Source organism: Candoia aspera, chromosome 1 (assembly GCF_035149785.1).
Source record: "Candoia aspera isolate rCanAsp1 chromosome 1, rCanAsp1.hap2, whole genome shotgun sequence".
Lineage (NCBI taxonomy): Eukaryota > Metazoa > Chordata > Lepidosauria > Squamata > Boidae > Candoia > Candoia aspera.
The window spans coordinates 182,271,422-182,286,532 of NC_086153.1; the positions used below are offsets into that span (position 1 = coordinate 182,271,422).

Below are 15,111 nucleotides of genomic sequence, written 5' to 3' on the forward strand. Positions count from 1 at the left end.
GGTGCACTATACATCTTGTAGCCTTCGTAATAAACATGTGATACAGCAGGATACACTTAGTGTAATACGCCACAGTTTACTTAACAGTGTTTTGCTGAATAAACTAAACTTGGTTGAGTTCACACAACATGCTAAGCCATAAACCAAGGGCTATAAATTAAAAAAAAAAAAAACTTGAATTCACAGAATATGCTGGGTAAAAATCAGTCCACTCTTTGTCTTAGTATAATTTGTCATCCCAGCTACATTTCCTACCAAGGAAGCAGACAATAATTATGGAAGTTCCATTTCATTCAGGAGGAACTGAAGCTTCTGAAGGAGTATTACTATTGTTTGCTATATGCTATGGACGATATTAGATTTACTCACTACTAAATGCATTTAATCTGAAAACAGCTGACAGAACAAGACGTCAAATATTTAGAAGATTTGCAAGAGGAGTTTGACTTCAGATTTAAAACTATGCAGAGCATAGGTAAGCTTTCTCACACAATGCTATGAAAGAAAAATGTTGGTTTTAAATCTTGCATATGTGTAAAAATTGGCTGTTCTATACCTAGGCTATAGGTGTTCATTGAACATTTTTTCTATCTTCTTTTTGGAGTAAGGGGCAGGATTTGGCCAAGACTCATACTACTTCTGATGCATACTACCTTCATAGTAAATTCCAAGTAAAGTGGAAGCCTAACATCTTAGCCTAAATGTATTCTTTAGGGCAGGTAGCAAGGTCCAGCAAGGTATCACTCCAGCTAAGACTATGCTTCTCTGCTTTTTGACTGGAAATAAGCGTCCCTGAAGTTTGTAGTATTTATTTATGTGTGAAGATACACCTTCATTTTCTATCAATTTAATCTTTAAGAGACTGTGGCTGTAATACTTTCCATGGGTAATTCCTTATTTTTTTAAGTGAAAGGAACTCCAGAATGTTGCAGTCAGACCAACAGGGGAAGGAAGATTCTTTAATTATTGTTGGCATTTTTTTTGATATTCTGTGTTTTTAGGGTCATTGTTGTTTGTTTTAGAATTGCTACCTAAAACTAAAGCATAATCTGCATCCTGTAGACCTGTGGATTTCCCCTCTTCTCTTCTCATCCCTCATGTGGGAGGGAAAATCAGGGGTAGTTTTTAATGGGATTCTGTATTTATGAATTTAACAGCAGTTATATACTGCCCCAATATAAAAGATTCTGGACTGTGCACACAAATGGCTAGAAGGGAAAATGTGAATTTCCAGCTGTAACAACCCTAAGTTGTTTTTTAATTTAAGTGAAATGGCTGGAAAATACATGGTTATTTATGAGTTCAGTGTAGTTTGTTTTTTTACTATGGATGGTTCAATCCCAACTAAAGCTAATGAATTGTTAACAATAAACAGCAATGTGTTCATTTCTCTGAATCACCCTATTTAAACTGGAGACAGACCTCCTTCCCTATTTGCATGCTCCGAAATGCATACAGCCTAGGAGAACCATAATAGATTTTGTTCCTTCAGAAATTCAACTATGGGAGAAAAAGGACTTTGTACAGAAGAGGTCCTTAACAATTTTCTCATTAAGGTCTTCTTATTCAAAAGTGTCCTCTCCAACATGGTTTTTTCCTCACTGAGGAAAAGAGGCAGGACTCCTAGACTGAAAAACAGCTGGAGGCTATTATTATTTGAAAAAGGCATTTAATTTTAAAATCCCTAAACTAAACTACATATTCAGAATAATTTGGAAGGACATTAACTTTGATTTATGCTCACTCCTTTTTTAAAAATAAGACGTAACACATTAGATAGCATACCATAATGCATTTATAAACTTAATTAGAAGTACATGTTTATGTTTATCTAACATTGGTTGCAGGTAAAGTAAAAATGTAATAAGAAAAAGAGAATGTCAAACATGCTACTTTAAAACTATTTGCATATGTTACTTTGAGGGGTTTCCCTACTCCTATGCTATATATATATATATTCTTTTTGCATATTCTTTTAGAACAGAATGACAAAAACAGGGCTGTCATGAAGCAGGAGATGCTGATGTTGCAGGAAATGCTCAATACCATAGACTACAAGAGAAAGGTTGGTTCCGTTGTTCGTCATTTATATAGTTTGCTGAACTTAAAGGCACTATGGAAGGTCCTTTTTCTAGTTACTTATTAAGTAAGAGGTAGTTTCAAATCAATAAAAAAGCCAATACAACTAGTTCATAGAACTGGACTGTGGTTTTAAGAACTTGTTATTGGCCTTTCGTTAATTTATCTTTGAAAATTCAAGAAAAGATCATGAACTTTGTTCCCTCTCTTTCTGATACACAGAAATATCCAAAGATGTTATCCTCATACGAGACGCTAAGGGGACTCCCAGTAAGAACTGAGCATGCTCAAATTCTCTCATAGAGGAACAGGGGTGGGGGGAGAGGGAGGACCATAGCAGAAGTTTCTGCACAACACTGAAACAAAGCCTCATTTATTGCCACCTAATAGCCAATACCATCATGTCAACATTTAGATATACACATACATTGCAATATATTGTAGTTTGATAGCTATTCTACAACAAATCTTGAACAAGAACACATACATTAAATGTTCAATTGCTATACAAAGTAACTAGAGGATTCAAAAGATACAGAATTACTAAACACTTCAGAACTAGAGGTCAAACTTTTTTTGGCTGGGGACTATTTTCCTAAAATTATTTTTGGTCTTCAAAGGCTGTAGGAGGGATATAGTGATCACCAGGTCATGTTGCTACAATGGGCATAGCTGCAGTTTTTAGCCTGGTTGAAACTATTTTCAAGGATGGGGCAAGGATATTTTGCAGAAGATAGATACGGTGATCCTGTCAGAGTTTAATCCACCTCTTCCACTGCTTAAACATGAAAAGAAAAGAAAAAAAATTGCTGCTGAATTTCAACAGCCTGATGCTGGAGTGCTAATTAGATTTCCCAAATATTTAGTTCTTCTAAATGTTTTGTTCAGCAATGCCAAAATCATTGTTTTGAAATCTTCAACATATATTTGCTCTGAAAGCTTAGGCCGAGATTTTGTTCAGGCTAAAGATTTTTAAAAATATATATGTATGTATATTTTAAAATGTGTGTGCATGTGCATTTCAAGCATTTAATACAGGTAGCAGTCAATTTTAGACATTATGAACAAAATGTCCCCTGATCTTTCTTACTTTCAACATTTATTTATCTATTTATCTTCTATCCCACCTTTATTATTTTTATAAATAACTCAAAGCAGCGAACATACCTAATACTCCTTCCTCCTATTTGCTGAACAGAAGGACACAGTTGGTGAATGAGCATGTCAGTTAAAGTTGGAAGTCAGTTGTTTCAAAAGATTAGGTGATGAGTATCAAGGTACTCAGGAAATGAGTTGTATGCAATACAGCAAACCAGTTTGGCAAGTTAAAAACTCAAAACTTCAGATGATAGGGTTATCTGGAGAGAGCAACAGCCAACTCTCTCCCCCACCCATAGAGAGCAAAACAGACAAGACCCCTCCCCCATCACCCTAACCCAAGGCCTGAGTAAAGAGCCGTGCTTTAGAGGCCAGGAAGGTGGGAACCATGTGAATCTCTGGGTTCAGTTAGTATCTCAGCAATGTTTGTGGTGAATGGTCTGATTGAGCAGCACTTCCTGACTTGTTTATTTGTTGTTTATGTAATAAGAAAAAGGCCCTCTATGTTCCAACCTGGGCTAAAGGCATCACATACAGATCTGTAGAAGGCTGATTGACTTGTCTCTCCCTGTATGTGTCTAGTTTACAAAGCAGTAGTAGCAGAAACAATACTGCAGAAGCAGCTTCAGTCTGTGGCTGCTCTTTCGCCCAGCTTGCTTTCTTAGAAGACTAATGGCTGCTTAAACTAGCCATTGGTGTGCTTTGGATTGCATGCTGGATGGTGATGAATTAGCCAAAAGCAAACCATGTGTATAGATTAAGCCAAACTACCTCATAGCTCAGGGTGTTATACAAACCACATCACTGTTTCCCTGAGACTCACTTCTGAATTCTCTCTTACTATTTCTAACTAGTGGTACCTATCCTGTTCCTTATAGGAAGTTCTCAGTAAAATGGCACAAGTAGTAAGGGAGGCTGATGCCTTGGTGAATAACATATTAATAGAAGAATTATTGGATTGGAAGAGACGGCAACAAATTGCTTGCATTGGAGGCCCCCTACACAGTGGGCTTGATCAGCTGCAAAACTGGTAAAGTGTTAACACTGGTTTCTGTGTAAAGAGCAACAGGAAGTGTGATGCTGTGTGGCTGCTGCCTTTCCCATCCAGTTTACACAATAAAAACTTCTTCTGAGATATTAACAGAAATTATTGTTAAGCAATTTCTAAGAATCAGAAGAGTCAGAAACAGATCATTTTAAGAGGCATTAATTATTGCCAAGTACCTCTTTTCAATAGGATTGTTTCAGTGAAAGTAAAGGAGGCAGCAGCTGAATCATATACATGTTTTCACACCAAACTGGGGAACCACTGTGAGGTTGTTAGCCAATTGTGAAATATTTGGTAGCCCAGCCTCAGCAAGCAGCATACTTTCTAATGGGGAGGGGAAGGGACCTGAATTTGTACCTCATGTTATGGAAAGTTCTCCAAACATGACAAAAGTAGTTTTCTTCCATATATCCAAAAGAAATCCACTGAATTAATTCAATGACTGCCCAATTCAACTTTGGGTGGCGTACAATTTAAAAACAGCAGTTACAAAAAAATTACGGTGATGCAGAATAACAACAACAACAACAACAACAACAACAATAATAATACTTCATAGGCAAGTTCAGGTTTAAAGACCCCACCATCCAGGTAAGCTCAAGGACTGGGAGAAAAATCCAGAGACTCCAGAGGGCAGGAGGAACAACAGAGAAAGCGTATTTCCTGGGTCCCATCAGATGACATGTTTTAATCATGGGACCAGAGCATGCCATTTTAAGGAACAAGCATGCTGTTTGTTCCTTGCTATCTCTGAAATTGGAATGCGAACCTCTCACCAATCACAATGCAGATTTCTATTTCCAGGCTATATTTGTAGTTCCACACTGTGGTTTCAGTGCTAGCTGGATAGACAACACTTCTGTGATGATCTCTTCCATCTGGATTATACAGTGTTGGGACTGCCTTGGGAAATACATCTGACCGGCAGACATAGACATTTCTGGATTTTTAACTCTGCTTAGGCAAGAATGCCTACTTTTTACATTTTCATTTATTCACTTCAATACTAAGTGTTTCAAAATATTAATATTACACAGTTAAAGCACATATGCACATATAAATTAAAGCTTCCTATAATGCTATCGGTTGATCTTCATAATCTCATTAGGTCTTCAGAATAAAAACAAGTCTCTTCTTGAAGTCTCTGATGGGGAAAGACTGCTGTAGAAGAACTTGAGTTAGGACTTCAGCAGATCTGACTTTCTTTCAGAATTGTGCCTGTGATAAAACATAGAATTAAGGCTATTTTCATTTGAGGCGCAGAATTACTGGACCTAAGTTGCAATGAATATTTTTCTAAGCATACCTGGGAAAGCAAGTCTAGTTTTATCATTAGGCACAAGAAGATTTCTAACTCAGTAGCTGATTTCCATGTCATGAAAGAGCTGCAAATTTGTTTGCTTTTTAACTCATTTTTTCATACCAGGAAGGAAATAGGTACTTGTGGTATTCTCTGTGGCAGGTGTCAAAATAACAAAGTTGACCTTGAAATGAAGTAGCTTTTCATTAGGAGAGGTGGGTGCCATTAAGTGACGAAATGTTCTGAGTTAGCCCCAAGTCAGAGTTTAATGACTTGAACCTTTTTTGTGTTTGTTTAGCTTCACATTGTTGGCTGAGAGTCTTTTTCAAATAAGAAGGCAATTGGAGAAGCTGAATGAACTTTTGATTAAACTCACATATGAAGGAGACCCCATTCCATTACAAAGACCTCACTTGTTGGAAAGGATAAACTTTTTACTGTACAGTCTTTTCCAAAGGTACATAAGTTAGTTTTCATCTTCAACTGAAACTGTATTGAAAACTATTATTTAACATTCTTTCATCTCAGCCATGGAGATATTTAATTGTGCAAGAAATTTCTGAAAACTGGGTTGGAAAGAGCCATGGCATCTTGAAGAAATGGAGCTGTTAGTTTTACAATATTTCACCAGGATTTTTTGTGAAGTGCAGATACTTACTCCCTTTCTCATTAGTTCATTTATAGTTGAGAGACAGCCTTCCATGCCAACTCATCCTCAGAGGCCTTTGGTTCTTAAAACGATGATACAGTTTACTGTTAAACTTCGGTGAGTAAAGGGTGTTGCTTGCCATGTTTTTGATCACATTAGTGTCCTAGTACATCTCTTAAAACTTGTCATGTGCACTTGACCAAATTCTTAAACAGGTACACAAGCCTTCCGTTGGCTTTTGTTCTACAGTTTGCTCTCAGAAGGAAAATGTTTATAGATAACTCTTAAGCCTCTAAATGATGTCTTCTATGCAAAGTCTCAGGAACTTAAAGTTACAACTTGAGTCTTTCAGGCAATCAGAATCAGTTCCCCTCTTGCTTTAACTAATATCATTTTTCCCTGCTGTATTCCATTTCTGTACTTTTCTACTTGTTGGCATGCATTTGCATTTTCGTCAGCACCCATTTTTAAGATTAGCAACATTCATGTTAGAATCCCATTTCTGTCCACAACCAGGGTGGGATGGGGGGTGAGGGAGAGAGAATCAGTTAAAATTTTCAGGGTGGCCCCTCTGGCTATAATAATTAGTTATCTTAACAGTGCCTCCATGTGTAAGTCCTGTTTTAATACAGTAACTGTTCTGGGTTCAGGGGAGCTGTCAGGATCCCTTCTAGTTCCTATACAGTTTACTCTAAAGAAGCCTGCTACCAAGTCTCCATCCAGTAGGGGGACTCTACAGAGGATTTTTCCCTCCCTTTCAGGGCATCCTGTGAGGGAAAAAATTAATCTTTAGTAGATTAACTTGACTACTTGTATTAAAAAACAAGCACCCTACAGATACAGAGACAATATCCCACAGAGACAAGAATAACATTAAGCAGTAGTAAGCTATTGAACTCAGTGGGATCAGTGTCCTCGTGTCCTGTGGAGAGGCTTGCTCCAAGCTAGCAGTTCCTCCACAATAGAGTGAATGGTCTTTTTAAAGGTCCAGCGCACTTGGAAAGCACAGTATGTAAAGTGATCCAGCTCTCTCCCCTCACTTGCAAAACTGCCTATAGCAGCTCTCTCTGCAAAAGCCTCCTGTAGATGTTTTCCTGATTCTCTTTTTCATGGCTGCTTAATCCCTCTTCCTCAGTTGGATCTCCAACCCATCTGGATCCAGTGCACTTCTCCACTCAGCTCTTCAAGCCACAAGCCTCCCCCAAACAAGCCCACTGAACAATTTATTCAGGAATGAAACTTCCAGCTTCTCTCTGTCCATGTTGACCAAATGCCAACAGATGCTCCTGTATCCTTTGCAACCTCCAAATAGCCCCTTTCCCCCTTATGAGCTGCAGGGAGTGACGTCCCAGCTGGGCAAAATGTTGCAGGAAAAAAAACATTCTCTCTCTCTCTCTCTTGGTAGCTTTGAGTTAGTGTTGACTCCTGGTGAGTGCTGGGACTAGTTCCTGCAGTTTTCTTGGCAAGGATTTTCAGAAATGTCGCCCTTGCCTTCTTCTTCCTAGGGCTGAGAGAGGGACTGGCCCAAGGTCACCCTGCCGGCTTTCATGCCAAAGACAGGACTAGAACTCTTAGTCTCCTGGTTTCTAGCCCGTTGCCTTAACCACTAGACCAAACTGGCTCTCTTCTACCTCTTGCTTACTTACAAGGACTCTTTCAGTCTCCATTAACGTAAAACTTTTCCCTTACTCCTTTTATTTTCTTAGGCTGTCTCTTTTTGGGCTAAGTAAGCTGGGTCTTTTCCCCCCTACCCATTGCTCCCCAGCCTCTATTTCTTCTCCTTTCCTCTCTCCCCACTGCACTTGTGTGTTTCTGTCTGGGTCTTTCATCCACTACTCCATAGCTTTTTGTGCATTTCTGTAACTCTTCTGAGTTTTATTTTTTGCCTCTCTAGTCCTTGGGAGAGACTCCCCTGCCACCTAGAGATCCCCAGTAATTACTTCCTTACTGACTTCAGGCTGTGAGCCAGCAGCCACCAGTTGTTTATCTCTCCCTGATTCTCTTAGCACCTCTGAGGATTCTGTTTCCTCTGCTTTGACTTCTTCCACTTACAGATCTCCACAACTAGAACCCTAGCATCCAAATTAACTTCTTTACTTTTTGTGACAACCTCCTGGTACTTTGCACCAACTTTAACCTCTTTCCTTATTTCTCAACTCTGCTGCAACCAGCTAGGTTGCATATACTTGGTAGCAGGTCCGCCAGTAACATCGTGAATTTGGTTGGCATTATATACATAGACTGCCCAATTTGCTTTCAATGTTAGAAGATTGCCATATTGCTGAGGCATTGTTTGTGGAGAAAGGTATTTTCTCATATTAAATTCTACACTTCTAACTTTCTAGGCTGCTTATTAAAGTGCCTGAGCTGAACTACCAGATGAAAGTGAAAGCTACTATTGACAAGTACGTAACATTAAAAAAATTATTTCAGGCCATTACAATATTTAGTAAAATTTCCCAAGATATTTTGAAGATGTTTGACACTTATTAAATCCATTTGAGCTAGAATTGCTTCAGATTTTTAAATGATCAGAATGACATTTTTCTCTCATTTCAATTTATATTTAACAAACCATAATTAAAGCAAACCATGGTTTAGCACTGAATGCAAATCCAATATTTCTATATCTCGCTCTCCAAATTGCTTCAAACCTCTAATGTTGCTCTGTGCCTGAAATATTTTCTTCAGAGCCCACTGGTGGTCTTTTCTTGCCGAAGAGTGGATGGAAAGATGAATTGCTAATGTGACTTATCATGCATCTACATGCATGATAAGGGAGTGATAGAAATGCAGTCGGATGGCATTATTTATTTTTTTATTTTTTGTTTTATCATTACAATCAAACAATTCTCAGTGGTTAACCCAATATAGAAAAAGAAGTTTAAAACATCCATGGTAGGAATAAAATCAGCATAAAATCAAAACATGATAAAGAATAAAGAACATGATTAATAAAAGAACAACTGAACACATGAATATAGGTAGCAACTGAATCATCAGCTCTACAGCAGGATTACTCATGAAAGTCTTTCCACTGCTTTGAGTCAAAGTTGTTGTTCCACAACAAAACCAGACAGTTTTGACTGAGGTTCTCTTTGTGTTGTTTATTGTGTGAACCTGAAACTCAGGGATGTCAGCATTCTAGAGCATAAAGTTGAAAAGCAAAATAATGCCCTTGAAGTACACCCCAGATAGGTTCTTAGATTTCATACAAGAAGTTGATGACAGGTTTTAGTCAGAGTTACGATTATTGTAATAACTATAGTATGAAGTTATGAAACTGTGGTGGTTTTAGAAAACTTAAAGATGCAATATTTGAATAAACTTCCACAGCTTAATTTTGATCTTGAATCTGAGGCAACTAGCTAAGAGTTAAACAGTGGTAATGGCATGGGCATTACTATGCGAAGTATTTAGAGCTGTACTGTAAATATGGCTTTACAGTCTTATTCTGCCTTCAATGCTTTTCAATATCTGAAGGAAAACATTGGGAAAGATCATTGTATGATTTGGAATTGGGTGCTATCAGAATGCTGATGACCCACAAATACCTTGAACTTGGGCAGGAGATACTCGTTATGAGGGGGCACAGTTCCAAGGTTCTGTTCTGCATAGAGTTACATTCTCCCAGGAGGAACAAAACTACTGATTGGGGAGGGCTTCTAGACTGAGGCTTCTCTGATTCCCCAAATTGAGGCACTGACCCAGAGTACCTTTTATCAGTGTCAAGTTCATGCCCCAGGAATTTTCCTCTTAGAAATACAGAGTTCTGGTATTATCTTTAAAACACTATATGGCTTAGAACTTAGTTCCTTGAGAGAATATCTTCTTCTATTTGAGTCTGTCCCATCTCCAACAACTGCCTGAAGAGGCTTGTCTTACGCTTGCCATAGGCTCATCTCTTAATAGCTCAGGACTGTGTCTTTTCTGAAGCCACCCCAACCATACACTCCCTGTTCATTGAGATGACTGATATCTCTGTTGGCTTTTTAAAAGGCTTTAAAAGCACAGTTTCTTCAACAGGATTTTATTTTATTATTATTTTATTTTATTTTATTTGTACTTTAAAAATGTACTTTAAAGCACATTTTTTCAATTGGTGAAGATTTCTTTTTAATGTATTTGTTTTAACTTATATTATATGTTATTATTGGAAACCACCAAGAGATTTCAGTAGCTGGCATATAACAAGTTTAGGAAATCATTCAGATTATTAAGAAAGACTTTATGTATATTTGAAAACTTGCACAAGATTAACTTGTTTTGTCTATTTTTTTAAACCCAGGAATGCCTCTACTGCAAGGTAAGAAAATTTAAAGGATGGAGCTTTAAAAATAAACACACATTGCTTCATACTATTTTGCCTGCGGCTCTGAACCTTATCGGGATATGTTTTCTAGCAACCGAAGATTTGTTCTGTGTGGGACTCATATAAAAGCAATGAACATGGATGAGTCTGCAAATGGGAGCCTTTCAGTGGAATTTCGACATTTGGTAAATCAATACTTTTTTTTCTTTTGGCACAGGAATTGGAAACCCTTGCTTGCTTCTCAGCATTTGTGGATATGGCATTCCTGTTAATTGTGTACAGAGTTTCCTTTGAACTTGGCGTAACTTAATTAGAAGCTGTATGGTGACTGACTCCCTGCCACTGCTAATTAGGTTCAAGCTACACCTGACGACTAAATGCATGTTTGCATCTAACTTTCATAGGTCTCTAGCATTAGCTGGGGGATGGGTGTGGGTAATTAATAAGATCAGAGCACTCTTTTCTTAGAGTCAACACCACTGGAGGAATTCCCTCAAAAACAAATCTCTCTCAGAAAGAGAAAAACATGTTCCGATTCCTTCAGTTATCACCTCCTGCCATTCATGTGGTTTTATTGTTATTTTTAAAAGTAAATATAAAAGATATATGAATTTAATTGTCAAGTGTAGGTTGGCCCTTGCTAACCAGGAAGGAATGAATATTTCTCTAAAAAGGCATTTCCATCCAACATACGCATTCTTTGTTATCTTTGTGTTTGGCATGTGTGGAATTGTAACTTCTCTAGAGATTTTGAAGCAGTGAGGAAAAACAGTTCTTTTTTCCTTTTTGGGAAAAAATAGAGAAAAATGGAAATATATGTAAAATATACTTAACCTATATTTTAATACCCTTTATAGATATAAATGCATAAGTGGGTGTTACGGCCAATGTCTACCTCTGTTTCAGAGCCTTAAGACTTGAGGGAGGGCAGGAGGAAATCCACCAACTTGTTTATTATATTGTTAGAATATAATAAATCTACTCTATATACACTTCTATCTCACATTTACTCAGAAGACCAGTTGTTATGAACAATTAACATTTTATTCAATAATATTATGTGATGAGACAATCCAGGACATGATGAGTTTGGGTTTTTTAGAGAAGTATGTCAACAAAGATGACATACTTCATACTGCAAGAAGATCAAACCAGTCCATCCTCCAGGAAATAAAGCCAGACTGCTCACTTGAGGGAATTATATTAAAGGCAAAACTGAAATACTTTGGCCACATAATGAGAAGACAGGACGCCCTGGAGAAGATGCTGATGCTAGGGAGAGTGGAGGGCAAAAGGAAGAGGGGCTGACCAAGGGCAAGATGGATGGATGATATTCTAGAGGTGACGGACTCGTCCCTGGGGGAGCTGGGGGTGTTGATGACCGACAGGAAGCTCTGGCGTGGGCTGGTCCATGAAGTCACGAAGAGTCGGAAGCGACTAAACGAATAAACAACATGTCAACAAAACTCCTCCTGTGTACTTAATTATGGAATTACTATTTGGCTTGTCACAAGGAGTTTCAAGACTTTCTCTTCACTTTTATTTTAGCTATATGTACTATCTCCTTTTTTTTTCTCTCTCTCTCTTTTACTCTGCCCAAGTGTCAAGTACTTCTGTCTCTGTCCCACCCTACCCTTAGCTTTCTAGCCGCTGCCTTCATAAGGAAGTGGTCAGTTAATTTTTTACTTACGTTCTAGCAGAACAACAATTGGCCATCTCATCACACTCTTTTTTCTCCAGTTTTTGGAAACAACAACAATAAAATGGGAAAAAACCACTCCCTCTCCCTCCCCATTTTTCCATTTATTTTGTATATTCTCACACTATATGAAGCACGTTGCTTTAAACTTCTGTTTCAGCTAGGAATGGGTTGCACTTTGCAGGCCCCAGATACTTGGTTGGGAGATGCAGAAAGGGCTCCCTTTGAAAGAAGGACCTCTTTCCATGAACTTTCCCTGGGTCAGCCCAACAAAGTTCAGGTGCTATGGATTTTTATTGAGTTGTTCCAAGTACTGAGTCATGCAAGATAGTATCTATGGAGAGTTATTCTTTCTGCACTTAAATGAAGCATAACTCTGAACATAGAACTGGATGTAGAATATTCCAGCATGAGATCTCCCTGTGTTATTAGCTTGTTAGTAGTAGTATTTTACTGGAAATTAAGGACAAATACCTATATATGGGAGGGGAAGAGAGGGGAGTGTATATAAACATTGTAAAATAATTGAATAAAAACAAGCAGACAAATAAATTGAGAAACATGGCAAAACATAGTATGGGAATTGTTGGAGTAGAAGTAGAAGTAGCTGGGTTGAGCCACTTGAAAGCAATGAAATACATCAATTTCAGAAAAGTTATCCATCAATAGCCCATATCATGTTACTTTAATATTTACTGGTGAATATTGAATCTCATCATTAACCATTTCTGTAAATAAACGTTTTGCATATTAATGTTGGTCTTACTTTTTAATTCTTTTAGCAACCAAAAGAAATGAAAGCAAGTGGTACAAACAAGGGAAACGAGGTAGGAAGAAATAATGGTCTGGGCTGTGTTTGCAGCACAATTCCACTGACTTCTGTTAGATGGAAGAAAATAATACTACAGTATTTGAAACATAAATGTTAATCCATCCTAAGGCCTATTAACTAAGAGGGAACTACCTAAAATGGATAAATTGATTCCAGGCACATATAATGGCACAAAGGTTTATAATTTGTTATAATGTATTATTTGTTCAAAGACAGATAAATCTGTCTTAATGGTGAACATCCTGAACACCTAAACTCAGAAAAAAGTCTGTTTTTTGAGAGAAAAGATGTATAAATGGAGCCTAAGAATCAGGCTGACATATTTTTAAATAGCAGGCAAATTATATAAGAAAGTTATCGCTAAACTTTTATGTTCAATTCATTTTTTCCCATTTAAGTTTAATAGAAAATTGGCTTTGGGGCTCCCTCTTCTGGTCTTTTTTGTCATCTGAGATTTACCAAATGAAAATACAAAGTAATATCTGTAATATGCAAATCTGAATTTGAAATTAATACATAACAATGTGCAATGTACTATTGTGCTCAACATGATTTCCACTTATGTGATCTGAGGATATGAACAAGATTTTTGTAATTTTGCAGGCTGTGAGCTGCCCTGACCCATTATGTTTTAGCAAAGATACTGTAATACTGTAAATATCACAAGGCAGCTGTACTCTTAATTCTTAACACTCCCAATCAATGTCATTTCAAAACTTTTTTTTCCTCTTTTCAGATTCCTCAGGTGGTAACTGAAGAACTGCATTCTATCACTTTTGAAACACAGATCTGCTTATATGGGCTGACCATAGACTTGGAGGTAAGCATTTTTTGACCAGGCTGAATGAATGGAAAAACACTTGATTTACAAATAATGCACACTACTCGCTAGCAGATTGTAGTAATGGGTGTGGACTATATTCAGCTCATCAAATTGGACTGCTTTGAAGACATCCTGTGGCTCTCAAGTAACCAATAATGTAATCTGGGCTTTCACTTTTAAAAGGTAGAAAAAGAGCCTAACCTAACTGCAAATAATCGCTACTTTTGTAAAAAATCTGTACTTTATGATCTAATTCAATGAAGTTCTGAGAAAAAGGGGTGACATAAAGAACTGAGTGTTTGAGAGGTTTGGCTTTGAATAACAATTTACTAGGGGGTGTCTAATCACTATGCTTTTTAAAAGAGATATTGAATTCTATATAATTATTTGTTCTGGGCATAGCTGAACCCTGATTCTTGACTGTTGGTCAATAGAATGATGTAAGTGTGACCAATTTTATCCTATTGATTTCAGTGGGCAACTCTGCCTGTATCAGGATCTGACCGAAGTCAGCTAAGCAAAAATGGATTCATAATTAGTTATACTTTGGGCAGGTAAAAATTACATACACACTCTCTTTTTTTCTGATTAGAGATGAAACATATGAACCATTATTTCTAAAATTCTTAGAAAACATTGCCTATTACCATTGTCACAAAATATTAGCTCAGATGTGTCATTGATCTAATTCTATGAAGTTCTTAGGGGCCGCGGTGGCTCAGTGGTTAAGACGCTGAGTCAGAGGACCATTAAGGTTGGCAGCTCTGCAGTTCAAAACCTGAGAGTGCAAGCCATGTGATGGAGTGAGCTCCCATCAACTTGTCCCAACTCCTGCTAACCTAGCTGTTTGAAAGCATGCAAATGCAAGTAGATAAATAGGTACCACTTTGGTGGGAAAATAACAGGGACATGAAAGGAGCCCCCCTGGGTGTCCCCCAGGCAACAGTGACGTCAACGGCAAATCCTTTCAATACAGAAGTGCCTTGGTAGGTGCTTCTGATACACATAAAAAAATGAAATTCTTTATAATGTAGATAAGTTGTTAAATAGTATTACTATAATGATTAATACTGCATTACCATAAAATCCTCGACTTTGTCTGCTACAATTTCATTGCAAAATAATGAATAATGTTACATTTGGCAACAGTGTGATGCATGAACAGGTAAGTATCTGTTTTAGATGCCTGAGAATACATATTATGAAAATATTTCTTTTTTGGAGCCAGTATAGGAAGGATTATAGAATAGCTTGAAGAGATCTTAGATGGT

The 15,111-nt window shown here is 37.5% G+C and overlaps 1 protein-coding gene across 1 annotated transcript in view; it reads left to right on the plus strand.

Moving 5' to 3' along the window:
* Positions 1-15,111, plus strand: part of STAT4 (signal transducer and activator of transcription 4) — a 48,370-nt gene that overhangs the window by 14,851 nt on the left and 18,408 nt on the right. The window contains exons 6-15 of the mRNA XM_063318055.1: positions 397-475; positions 1,980-2,065; positions 4,056-4,207; positions 5,824-5,982; positions 6,199-6,291; positions 8,520-8,579; positions 10,463-10,480; positions 10,578-10,671; positions 12,968-13,012; positions 13,754-13,837. Coding sequence (XP_063174125.1) covers positions 397-475; positions 1,980-2,065; positions 4,056-4,207; positions 5,824-5,982; positions 6,199-6,291; positions 8,520-8,579; positions 10,463-10,480; positions 10,578-10,671; positions 12,968-13,012; positions 13,754-13,837 — 870 coding nt within the window. The remainder of the gene's footprint in view (positions 1-396; positions 476-1,979; positions 2,066-4,055; positions 4,208-5,823; positions 5,983-6,198; positions 6,292-8,519; positions 8,580-10,462; positions 10,481-10,577; positions 10,672-12,967; positions 13,013-13,753; positions 13,838-15,111) is intronic.